The sequence below is a fragment of the Electrophorus electricus genome, chromosome 13, assembly GCF_013358815.1.
Source record: "Electrophorus electricus isolate fEleEle1 chromosome 13, fEleEle1.pri, whole genome shotgun sequence".
NCBI lineage: Eukaryota > Metazoa > Chordata > Actinopteri > Gymnotiformes > Gymnotidae > Electrophorus > Electrophorus electricus.
In genome coordinates, this window is record NC_049547.1 from 12,020,976 (window position 1) to 12,033,720 (window position 12,745).

Consider the following 12,745-nt stretch of genomic DNA (forward strand, 5'->3'; position numbering starts at 1 on the left):
TACTGGCCTGCAGATAGGTCCACAGCCCAGGCAAATGTGTAGATGGTGTCATGAGTTCAATGCCCTCTTTGCTGGGATCGTGTGAGTACACAGCTGCAGTGTGAGCAGGTCCAAAGAGTGCAATAACATGGAATGATGTGCTAGCCAGAAGCAGGGGGTCTGGAGCGACCTGCCGCCTTTTCATAAGACACCATGTTCCATTTCTGGCCATTGACCCCTCAAGATGTCAATATAATAAACACAACAAATTCTAATAAATGAAAAGATTTGTCATGACCAGCAAGCGAATGTGCTCTATAGCCGTATTATGGCCTAACAACTGTCTGCGCCTAGCGCTGAGTGAGCAGTTACGTCGTCGTATTTACATAACAAGTGTAGTGACAGGCCTCCAGTGGCAGCCTGCTGCTCCGCCTCCGAGCAGACCCCTCCTCCTGCTGGCAATTGTGTGAGCACTTTTTCTTTATTGTAGATTTGCAGGGGGTGGTCGATGAGGTAAAGGTAAGTGTTACCTTCTGACCCTCACTCAATGAAGCATCTGAAGCAGACTTGGAAGAGGTATGCTAATGAGTGGCTGTCTGAGAGGGCTCATTCACAGAGAGCCTTAAGTGGGCAGAAGGAGGGTGAAGGAGAATTGCAGTGATCCCAATGATAAAGGACATTCACTAATCTGCTTTTCTATTGGCAAGGTCATGTAACAATGCAAGCGTCACAGTCCTCTTTAATTGCTCCTCAACACAGATGACTTTCCATGAGAGCCATGAGTTAATGAAGCTCTTTGACGGCACCGCTAAAGTCATTAGGCTCTGTAGAGTCATTTTGGAAGTCTTACATGGGTTCATGTTAGCAGTTGAAATGCTTCACACACCAGGTGCCAGTGCTATCCTCAGTCTCACAGGACTGTTTGTCAGTGGATGTTTAAATGAAAGGGCATACATGAGGAATAGGGTTTTTGATCACAATTCAGTATCACCCAGAACCCCATAATATGTGTTGGGGTGGCAGGGGTTAGACTGGTTAAGTGACCCTGGCCAACGATATAGAATGGTCCAGAGGAGATTTAATGCCTTACTTTTTATTCCCTTATTAGTCTTTCATTTGTGACAACTGTCTTTTCAGGTCAACAGAATGTTTTGTTATGGAAAAAATAAACAAAAGAGAAATTTACATCAGGTTTGTTTTAAAATTGTTCTGTAAACAAAGGATCGGCATTTATCATGGGATCAGGAGTGTCACATTACTGGTGTAAACAAATGAACATAATTACATGTTTTCATGTAATGTTAAAGGGCTGTAACAACTGTGAGAGCAATATCAGTTATGTAGTATAATCAGCCACCCACAAGTCACCTCTTTCTCACTCTGTGCGTGCGTGTGTGCGTGCGTGTGTGCGTGCGTGTGTGCGTGCGTGTGTGCGTGCGTGCGACAGCGCGCGGGTCTTCAACCTGTACGATGAAAACGCTGAAGGCATTTTAATAGGATACATGTGGCAGCCAATGGGAGCTGGTGCACAAACCATATATTACAAAAATATGACATGTTCCACAGTCTGTTCTTTCAACGAAAAAAGGGCATGTAACAGTTGTAAAAATAAAACGGCGCGATTTTCTGTTTCTGTTCTCTTGGGAGCAAAGAGGGGGAGGCGGTTTATCTTAGGTGTTGCACAGAGCACTGTGGGTTGGCGGCAGGGGAGGAGGCACAGGGACTAAATTGGGCGGACACAAAACTGCAAGGAACATTAGGTGCGTGATCAGTCGGTGAGTTTCTTACTCGTGATGCGTTCCGCCCTTGTCTACTCTTGGAGATAGGAGCCAAGCACCAGGGCTGCAAGTGTCGCGTTTGTTTTTTCCTGGGTTCCGTGGTGGGCAATGGACTCAACGCTGCTCTCGTAGAGGGGACGTTTCGGAACTAATGACCCAAAGACTTCGAGTACTGCTTCTGGCCTCTTGCGCGATACCCCGACAATACACCGCGCACTTGGACTTCTGTTGCGTGAGGTGAACTCTTTTGAGAACACCTTTGTCATATTTGTTTCATCTCGAGGATACTGTTCGTACCTCTTCCGATGGTATGTAGCCTTCATTGGCACATATTATGGATATTTATGGACTGACATTTATTACGTACTTATGTCCTTTTTTTCAGAATGGCATGTTTATTCTGTCCCCCATTTGCGTTAGACCTGTTTACATTTCTAGTTGTGCCTTCCTCAGTCGACGCTTATTCAAATGTTATTAAACATAATTTACAACCATACTATAGTACGGAATGCAACAAAGACAGCTATTGCGCTTATCGTATAGTTACATTTCACTCAGCAGTATGTCCACGCCGCGGCGTTCACTTACTAAAGCGGAGGCTTTTAAAGTCCATTGCATTCATCCTCCGTTCACTACTGAGATTAAGATGTAGGCCAGGGTATTTTTGCAAACTTGGACAGCTTCCAAATACCCCTCCACAGAGCTCAAACACCTGCCCGCTTACCTGATGTGCGCTTAGATCTATAGGTAGAACTGGCACAAAAGATGCGCCCTTTGACGGCCTTCAATCCATACAAACAAAAACAATTAATTAATTTTGTATTGATCACCAAGTACTTGTGTCTCAGTCATTTTTTTCCTGGGTGGTATGCGATTTCGTTAATGAATCTATTGTTTTTATTGCGACAAATTCAGTATTCGTACGTTGTAGCCTAACTACGCAGAAATGTTTTATGTTTTCAATTAGGCTAATACATGTCATAAATATTGCGATGGTTTTGACTCTTGTGAGTTTTTAAAGTTATTTTTTATATCAAAAACCTAACCCGTTCGCAAACAGATTAATTTATCGGTACACGTGCTTTTCTTGTTTCGCGCAGGAATAGGCTACCGTGCTAAAAAACGCGTATTTAACTCGAGGACAAACAGAAGGCCCTCGGGAACTATCCAATCTTCTACTTATTTATTATGATTGTCTTTTCTATTATCCTATCTGCAAAGAATCCCCAGAAGATCTTTGCGTAAAATCTTTTTTCCTGGTATTGTAGGTTATTTTCCTGGTTAGGCTATAGGCCTTGCTTGTTTTATTGGGGCATAACACAGATTCTTAATTATCCAGTTTGTTAGTCGGGTAGACGTTTCAGACTTCCTTGCTCTTAATTTTGGTAGGCTGGCCCCTTTGCTAAGTATAGACGGGCCCAAGGCCCCGAGCCGCAGCCGGGACGGGGAAACACTAAAACGGGGAATAAGCAAATTTTAAAATCGGATCACAAGTGGTCATACATATCAGAGCAAGCGGTGGGGAGAGCTGTCTCGGTGATAAATCAGCGCCACGGAAGCTGACATTGCCAAACCTAGCCGCTTTGTTTTGTGAAGCCTATTTTTGCTTCTTGTATTTTTAAAATACGTGCAATAGAGTGGCTTAACAATAGGGGGCGAATTAATGAAATGTAATTAGATTTTTATGTACACAAGTAACGCTTAACAAACTACATAGATGTGTTTTCGTTTTATTGCACCCCACACACAGAATCACGCATAGAACTCGGTAATGAATGATGGGAATTAAAAGAAACGCATGCCAAATATACTGTTTATGCAGCTTTATATGACAGAAATATATGCCCAGTAGTTTTGTTCACTACTGTTTTAAGAAAGTGATAAATATTACAGCGTATTGGGAAAAATAACAGGTTATCCTGTTTAAAGAGGCACACGGTTTAAACAGAGTGAAAAGATATATGTGCTACAAATGGTTCTGATCAACATAACGCTGAGTGAAAGAGTCTCTTTAATTTGCTGTTCACAGTTCCCTCATGTCAGTGCTACATGGATTTTGGAATGTAAATTTCCAACTGACCTCCACAACTCATGGGCCTGTTACACATTATATAACCCATACATCTGCACACTAAACCTCAAAAGCAAAGGACAACACAATGCAGTCTTCTCAGATTTGGGGGTAGCGGGTTCTGAAGGGCGTTCTAGTGCGATCTGAATGAAGCGTGACAGAGATAAAATCCTAAAATTGGCTCTTTAGTATTGTCTGTTCCTGTGGTAACCTGCTCCCCTCCTTTCCCTCATTCCCTGTCAAATTCCTCAGGAAACACATCTAAAGGCCATGTGCATAGTCTGCTCTCATTAACTGGGGTTAGGGAGAGCAAAGTCAAACGCCGTGAGGCCCACTGCACTCTGCCAAACCAGAGGAAGCAGGCAGCCCACAGCTCAGGCCAGACTGCACCATAAGCTACTCTCATTGCACAAGAACTTGCCTTGCTCTTCCTTATCCTCGAGCACATAAAACAAGATACTGTAAATATTTTGGAAAGTGCACATTTGGTTTTTTAAATAAGAGTTGGTGGTCTGAACTTACATTACACGTGTGTGCTTTGACTAGGTTTGCTGGAATTGAGGGTTATAGCATTTTAATGACATTAATCTTTATGGTTGTTGTCTTGATCAAAATGCTGTATCACATGTTACTTCATAAAATACATTTGTTGCTTTAGTTCAAGCTGTTTGAATGTAACCCTTAATGTCTGATCTCTCCTAACTCGCACACATACATACACTAGACATGAAAGTGCAGTCCCTCTGAGATCCAGAGTGTCATCACGGCTCTATTGAACTTATCACTGTAAAGTACAGCTCTGTGATCAAACACACAATCCCCCATCCAAACCGCACGCAATAATCGCTCAGCGTACAAGGTCAGACCATGGTCACCACCATGGTCTGGTTCCAGATTCATTCCTTGATTGCATGAAGAATGACCAAATGGAGCAATAAAACACACTAACAATCGTGCACTCATGACACACACACACGTACACACACAGAGCGTTCTTGTTAATATGCATCATTTCTGTTGTAATAGTTGGGCTTGCTCCAATGGAACCAAATCCAAAAGATGACAGAATGCGTCATGCATTGCTGCTCTTGCACGTCGAGCTCGACCATCGACTCAGTAGGGCCATCGCTCGCCGAGTGTGACCAGCACCCCTAATTTTATTAGTGCATTTCTTCACTGTACTTTGAACATCGATGAATCATGCAAAAGCCATAATGCAGTGGTGTTCACTAAATTCCTTTTTCTGCAAATGGCTTGTCCATCAGCTACAAAAACGTAATTTTATTGCATATTCACCAGTGTGCTCCTTTTCCCCCTACACTCCCTGGGTTTGTGCATTATGTACTTTCAGTGCTGGTTTACGTAATGTATATTTTTTGGTGGGAACATGGTGGAGAGAGATGAGAACTGTATCTCAGTGGCCGATCTTGTGCTGACAGTAAAGTGATGAAGAAGGCTCCACCTCTCAACCTATTATGGGTAACCTTTTAGGGAGGGGTTAAACTTACCTGACTGCTTTTGGGAGTCGTTACAAGAAGCAGTTCTAGAATCCCTTTATTAACAAACGCAACTCCATTTTCACAATAAATGGACTCTTGCTTCATCTCAGAACTGTGATATGCCATTTGGTATCACTTATAGTGGACATAGATATCTTTAGTGTACTGGATTAACAGGCCTTGTTCTTTGGTCATGGAACTGTTTATGTAATGCTCTGTTAGATAATATATTCTTGATAAATGAGTTAATTTGTTTTCAGTTAAACATACTGTTTTTTATCTGAGCAGAATTTGAAAGTATGTCTGTTCCTCAGGACAAGGCTCACTCCAAAGTTCTGCAGCAAGCTCACAGCACCACGTAACATTTCCTCAACGAACTCGTCCAGCGTCTGCTCCCAACAAACATGGACTATTTTCCCATGCTTTGTTTTCTGTCGGTAAGTGGACCACGCCTATCCAATTTATACCATGTGTCAGGGTCACTGCACTTTTAGACCATTTTTAGGGCATATGATTTCTAGGAGCAAATTAAAAGCCTTCCAAAACAGTGGTGAAGAAAGAGACCCTTTCTAACTCTTAGCTCTAAAAGTTTGTGAAATGTGTGGCACATGGCTTTGGGTTTAACCTCATAGAAGGACAGAGGGACTCTGCTCCTTATTGAGTTAGAGTTTGGTCTGATCCCGGGGCCACTTCTATCTTATTTGTCCAATCATTCTGTGGAGGGAGAAGGACGGGGTACTATACGACTTTGTAGATTTCATTCAAGAGGAACTTTTTTCCTACTGTTTTACTAGGTGTTTATTCATTGAGGATGTTATAGATAGAAAAGATAGGGAATATCTGATAATCTGCCTTTAAACAAGACAGACAGAACAATTATTACCCATTAAAAATGTTTTCATTGGGTACCACAGTGCGGCTTTGGGACTGTGGAATGGTTGGGGTGGTTTTGTCGGTAGTTAAACATCTCTTAAACCCTAGTGCTCTCTCTCTTTCTCTCTCCCCTCCCTCTATCTGCCTTTCCCTTTCCCATTTTCTGCTCTTCCTCTCCTGTCCCCCCATTGCTCTGTCTTGTCATCAACTGTCCACCAGAGACATCATGATTCCTGGTAATCGAATGCTGATGGTCATTTTATTATGCCAAGTCGTACTGGGAGAGAGCAGCCATGCTAGTTTAATACCTGAGGAGGGGAGGAAGAAAGTGTTGGGTCATCACCCGGGTCAGAGTCATGAACTGCTGCGGGACTTTGAGGCCACGCTGCTGCACATGTTCGGGCTGCCCAGACGGCCCCAGCCCAGCCGCTCAGTCGTGGTGCCCCAGTATCTGCTGGACCTCTACCGGCTGCAGTCTGGGGAGGCAGAGGAGGCCGGAGGCCAAGAGGTCAACTTTGAGTACCCTGAGAGGTCCACCAGCCGAGCCAACACTGTAAGAGCTTTCCACCATGAAGGTAAGACATACCCAGCACATGCTAAAAGCTGTGCAGCAGTGTGCTTCTGTCTTAAGTTATGTAGATCTTTCTGAGGGACCTTCCTCAACATGCAATTATCTTTAAAATGCTACTCTACAGACTTCTAAATAAAGTCCTGCTGCCAGCCATGTGGGCATTTAGGAAGATAGAGTGCCCATGAGTTTTGGTAAAACAGACTCCCAGTGCCAGCGTGATAGAGGGGCACCAGGATGGCAAATCTGAGCACTTCAGTTAATTTAGTCTTTTATTTATTTTGTTGTTCTTAGCTAAGACTACAGAGGAAAGCCCAGAAGCACAGAGGTGTATTAGTGGTGGGGAAAGTATGAAGAGAGACTAGAGAAGATGTCTGCCACTGGGGAGGAGCCAGACTTAATGTGACCTCTCGGGCATATGCAGAGCACAAAGAGAAAAAGAAAAAGAAAATAAAACAAGAAAACACATCAGAGTTTGTGGCTATCTATCTACCCAAGGCTAGCTAGAGTTCAAGGGAGTTAATTTGACAATAGAAAAGACTGAAACATTATTTTAACAAACCCTTTTCTCATGACAATTAAAGCAAGATTCAAAATAGAACAAGTTGGTGTGATAATGGAAATAAATTTGAATTGAAATCTTCAATAACTATTATATGAAAGAGAATTTCAGTAATTGTAGTTATTAGTATGTGAGCACCAGAAACAGCAGCACGATTGAACCTGAGTTCCACTGTCACCAAAGACCGTCTAAGCAAATGGCTAATGGTTATTCATGATGAAAATGATAAATGTCTCTGGTTAGCAAACTGCAGATCTAATCAAAAACACAGACTGTTTCAATAATGAGAACCACCTGGGCAAGATTGGATCCAGGGTGTGAAAAAACAGGGCCAAATTGAGCAGGAACATGGCAGGCACAACGTTTTGTTTTTTTTTAATGGTGATCATGCCAGAAATCTGCAGACTGAGCACAGAGCAGTTGCCCCTCGCTTTGTTTTTTCTGTCCTGTCCCTGTAACGTGCATCTCAACACAGGCGTGGAGAACAGCATCATGGGATGGTGTGATCAGGGCAATAGATGAGAAAGTATGCATGTTGATTAGATAAACATTTTAGACTGTTGAAGATGAATGTGTACATAATTTGTGTCAGTTAAGGAGTCTTTGGCCACATTTATGTGCATGTAATTTACTGTAGTGTTTTGACATCCCTCTGACTTGCAGAGGTGAAGAAACAGCAGTAGCAGGGATTGAGGAATCACAGGATTGACATCGCGCAAGCCTGCAGATGTGTCTTGGTTTGGAGTGCTAACCCCATGTCCTCTCTGCCTCGCTCTCCCCAGAGCACATGGAGCAAGTGCCGTCAGACGGGTCCTACAGTACCGGGGCTCCTCTGCGCTTCCTCTTCAACCTCAGCAGCATCCCCGAGGATGAACTGCTCTCCACAGCGGAACTGCGCCTGTACAGGCGGCGCGTCGATGAGGTCGATGCAGAGGCGCGGGAGGCCGGAGACCAGGGGCTCCATCGCATAAATGTGTACGAGGTGCTGAAGCCCCCGCGGCTCGGGCAGCTGATCACGCGGCTCCTGGACACACGGCTTGTGCGTCACAACACCACAGGCTGGGAGAGCTTCGATGTGAGCCCGGCCGTGCTGCGGTGGACCATTGACCGGCAGCCCAACCATGGGCTCGCTGTGGAGGTGATGCACCTGAGCCGGACGCCGCGGCACCAAGGAAAGCACGTGCGCATCAGCCGCTCCCTGCAGCAGACACCCGACGAAGACTGGAACCAGCTGCGCCCCCTGCTGGTCACTTTTGGCCACGATGGCAAAGGCCACCCACTCACACGTAGGACCAAACGCAGCCCCAAGCAGCGGGGACGCAAGCGCAACCGCAACTGCCGGCGACACGCACTCTACGTGGACTTCAGCGACGTGGGCTGGAACGACTGGATCGTAGCGCCACCCGGCTACCAGGCTTACTACTGTCATGGGGAGTGTCCTTTCCCTCTGGCAGACCACCTGAACTCCACCAATCATGCAATTGTACAAACACTGGTCAACTCGTTGAATAGCAATATTCCAAAGGCCTGCTGCGTGCCCACCGAGCTCAGTGCCATCTCAATGCTCTACCTGGACGAGACTGACAGGGTGGTCCTGAAAAACTACCAGGAAATGGTGGTGGAGGGGTGTGGTTGCCGCTAGCCAGTTAAGAGCTAAGAAATGCTTACACAATGGACACAATGTCCAATGGCCCCAATGTACACCAAAATATCTTCACTTGGACACTTATTTATAATGTTTATGTTGAGATGTTTGTATGTCTCTTTTTTGTTTCCTTGACCATATGATCATATATTTTGACAAAATATATATATTTATATCTACATATTAAAAATAAAAGTGAGACCTTATTTTAAACATTAATAAGAAGCTGTACAACTTTTCATGATGTATATTAGATTGTATAAGGGTTTTAAATGAGAAAATAGAAAAAAACACCAAAAAGTATATATACTGGTAATATTTATTTCTTTCATACTATATACATTTACCAAAATGGGAAATGCATAACCTCCCAGCCAACTTCCTATTTGAGCAGATGAACAAATGCAATATGCATCATTTGTGTATGAAATTAGAGCACTGTGTGAAATGATAAACTGATTTGTGTGATAAATCAGTTGAAGAAATTATAAATGTACTTTGATTTTAATTCACGTTTTTGCATCAACTTTTAGACATGTGATTTTAGATGTCCCCATAATTTGTTCCATTTTTTAAAATAAATTGTGAAACGTTACAAGGCACAACGTGAGATTAGTAGGTGGTGTGTAAATTAAACACTTCGGGCTTTAACAAAGGGTTCATTTAAAAGGTGAGGAGCTCGTTTGAAATGTGCAGGGTATTGATTCGTGTGAACACAAGCGTCAACACGTTTCGAGTGGTATCGTCCTTAAGAGTCTACAGTTTTCACTCTAGAAGATGCAATTAGAGAAACTGATTAGGCTTGACTCTTTACAAATTTGTCGACATGGCGCTACATTGTGATCGTCTCAGACGTGTACCGAGACACCGTCACCTCTCCCTGTTAGGAATCAAAGGTTAGACCGCCTGTCTCCTGCTTTTGTCTCCGACAGCTCCTGCCGACTGAAAAGAGACGCCTGTCTGCAACCTGTGCCCCATCAGACAATAGACTTCTACATGACTTATTTACAATTCGACGGCTAGGCAATATTCGGTGATAACGCCAGCGGCAGGCCTTTTAAACTGTAATTAACGCGAGGTGGCACGAGTGTTAGATGGATTAAGTGCTTAATGTAGGCTGCTTCAATGGAAATGTTCTTAAAAGTGGTTTTTTATATATATATATATATATATATATGACTAGCCTTTTGACTATTGTATCAGTGTATCAGTGACACTGTACTTTAAATGACGCCTAAACAGATAACCAGATACGTAAACAGGAGTCTCCAACGCTAAATGTTTTACGTTTCACGTTTCTTTTGGTTACTGGTTTGTTGCCGCCCTTTCTAAACTATACTGCATTAAACACCGCAGCCAAACATTTCAATGTTCTGTTACCACATAATTGTACCAGTTTGTCTTCTTCCTCTCGGTCAGTAAAGACTACACACCTCAGTAAAGTTCTCCTTGCCCCGAGGCTCTGCCAGTGCCGGGCTTTCTCTTTGAAGATTCCATATCAGCCACAGACTCGTCAGATGCGTGGAGAGAGGGGAAGACAGGAATTTCATTTTGAAGTGGCTGAGGGCGGAGCGGAGCACTTTAAAGCGGGTTGACAGAGCAATTACGCACATTTCAGCTGGTCTGTGGCATGAAGATAACATCGGCAAGTTATGGTAATTGTCGGGCAGTTTATTATCCCACCTCGCCCTCACGAAGAGACTGGTTAAAATGCTCGGAGAACATACGAGTTGTATGTAAACATTTATGCATACTAAGCATGCATAAATGTAAGGATGTAATACTATTAAATATCATGTATCATGGAAATGTCATGGATCACCGTGTCGGTAAGGTGCTGTATCTTAAAATTATTTTCAGTAAGTTTCCCTGCTTTAAAAACAAATAAAACAAAGGAAACAAGGGAAAGAACAGTTTGATGGTGCGGTTCAGGTCAAAAATGTTCCTTTGTGTAGCTGTATTTCCCAACTAGGAGTATTCCCTACGGCCCCATTCTTTCTCCCATTTCACTGTGCTAACACAAATGCACCTGACCTGGCCTGACTTAATAAGTCACTCGATTTGTTTGAAAGCCATCGCTGCAGATAAAAGAGGGCTTTCCTACGCTAGATTGGGCACCCAAAAGCCCCTGTTGTTGAGAAAGGGGCGTCACTCTGTGCGGTCTTCAGCGCGGACCTGTTTTTAGCGCGCTCTTACGCCACCCCTTGCTACGGATTGGATGGGGGTTTATTTAGCGGTAGGGGGATGTGGAGGGTGGAGGGCTGAGTTGGCTGCTGACAGCCGATGTCAGTGCAGCTGGAGGTCAAAGCCTCTTGTTTCAGTCTCCCACTCACTGTGCCGCATTCACACATGGTCCCGAGTGTGTGGAGCGCAACCCTTTGGGGGTGAGGGGGTGGGTTAGGGGGTGAAACATTAGAAGGGGCCGCTTTCCATCTGTGGGGGTTATCCGTGTCACACACTCTCACCCTTGCTCGCACCTTTACTCCTAAGAGACACATCCAGGGTTGAGCATGGTACCTGAGACCCACACACTCAGGGCAGGGAGCCGATTAGATGGGCTGCCAAGCAAAAGAAGACGTTGCCATGCTGCGTTTAGCCAAAGAGGGGACAGCCCGCCTAATCTCAGTGAGTCTGGCTTCCCTCCAGGTGAAAGGGTCATGGTGGGAGGCACCACAGGCACGTTTCAGTCATCTGCATAATGCCCTGCTTCAGGACCTGGTCAGGAGCGTTCATTCTCAGCCTGGCAAATTGAAACCACATAAAGGCATGCGACAGACCCTAATGGGCTATCTGTTTGCATCACTGGATACATCAGTGTGCCCCCATCAAGCTTGTCACATTTATAGAGTTTGCTGTTTGTTTCACAGAACTAAAAGGTCATTATAATTGAATCACTGATTGCACAGATGATAGGCAAGCTCTAGGGAGAATCTCGGGAACACCGTTCAGTAAAAAGCCAGACAGAACACCTGCTTGTACTGGCCCAAAGAAATAACACCCAGGCTGAGTGAAAGATGCTTTTTTACACTGGCTAACTTTGTAGTCTAAACAAAAGAACAATAACACAACAAAACAATGGTCCTAAAAATATCTAAATGAACAACATGACTGCTGTCCACCACTACCCTTACACATTCAAGTGATGGCATTGTTTCCTGTAATTTGCTTTCAATTGCTCAACACGTGTACCTGTGATCTGGTGCAGTGGAAATTTCCATATGGAGAGGAACCACTCAGAGCAATGGGATGGCAGTGTGGACAGAATTCCTCTTTTGTCAGCAGCGCAGCAGTGTAATTTTGCCACTCGCAGGGTAGTGTGTCTCAGCACTGGGGAGTTCTTCCTGGTTGCTGTGCAGTTTCATTAGGCACAGTTAATGAAACCCTGGCCTCTGGCACTCCCCACACTCTAACTGTCTACTGGCCTCTACTATTTTCCCAGCATCCCTTTTAACCCTTACACCAGGTGTGCAGCACACAGTTCTGAAGGTGGCTCCCTCCCGCATTATAAACGCCATCTTAAAAACAGGGACAAAGCCATTTCTAACTTGCTTCTAGAGTCAGAGCTTCCTTAAGACAATACAATATACATGAAGTACAATAAATACAACTCAAGGCAAAAAATATTTTAGAAGTGTTAATCAGAAGTGTTTGATGCTGCAGGTTTTGTCTGAAAGAACAAGGCAGCAGTTTCTGATACCTGGTATGAATCGGCGTGGTTGGTTTCTCAAAGGTCCTCTGTTAATGTATTTCCACTGAGCTCACCTGCCAGA

General features: G+C 44.1%; 1 protein-coding gene across 1 annotated transcript; it reads left to right on the forward strand.

Annotated features, from left to right (window-relative positions):
* The first annotated feature begins 1,716 nt into the window (after positions 1–1,716).
* Positions 1,717–9,577, forward strand: bmp4 (bone morphogenetic protein 4). The gene is made up of 4 exons (XM_027002366.2): positions 1,717–2,065; positions 5,642–5,764; positions 6,420–6,775; positions 8,113–9,577. The coding sequence occupies exons 3-4, from the start codon at positions 6,427–6,429 to the stop codon at positions 8,970–8,972; spliced, it is 1,209 nt and encodes a 402-aa protein (XP_026858167.2). The 5' UTR covers positions 1,717–2,065; positions 5,642–5,764; positions 6,420–6,426; the 3' UTR covers positions 8,973–9,577.
* The last annotated feature ends 3,168 nt before the right edge of the window (positions 9,578–12,745 follow it).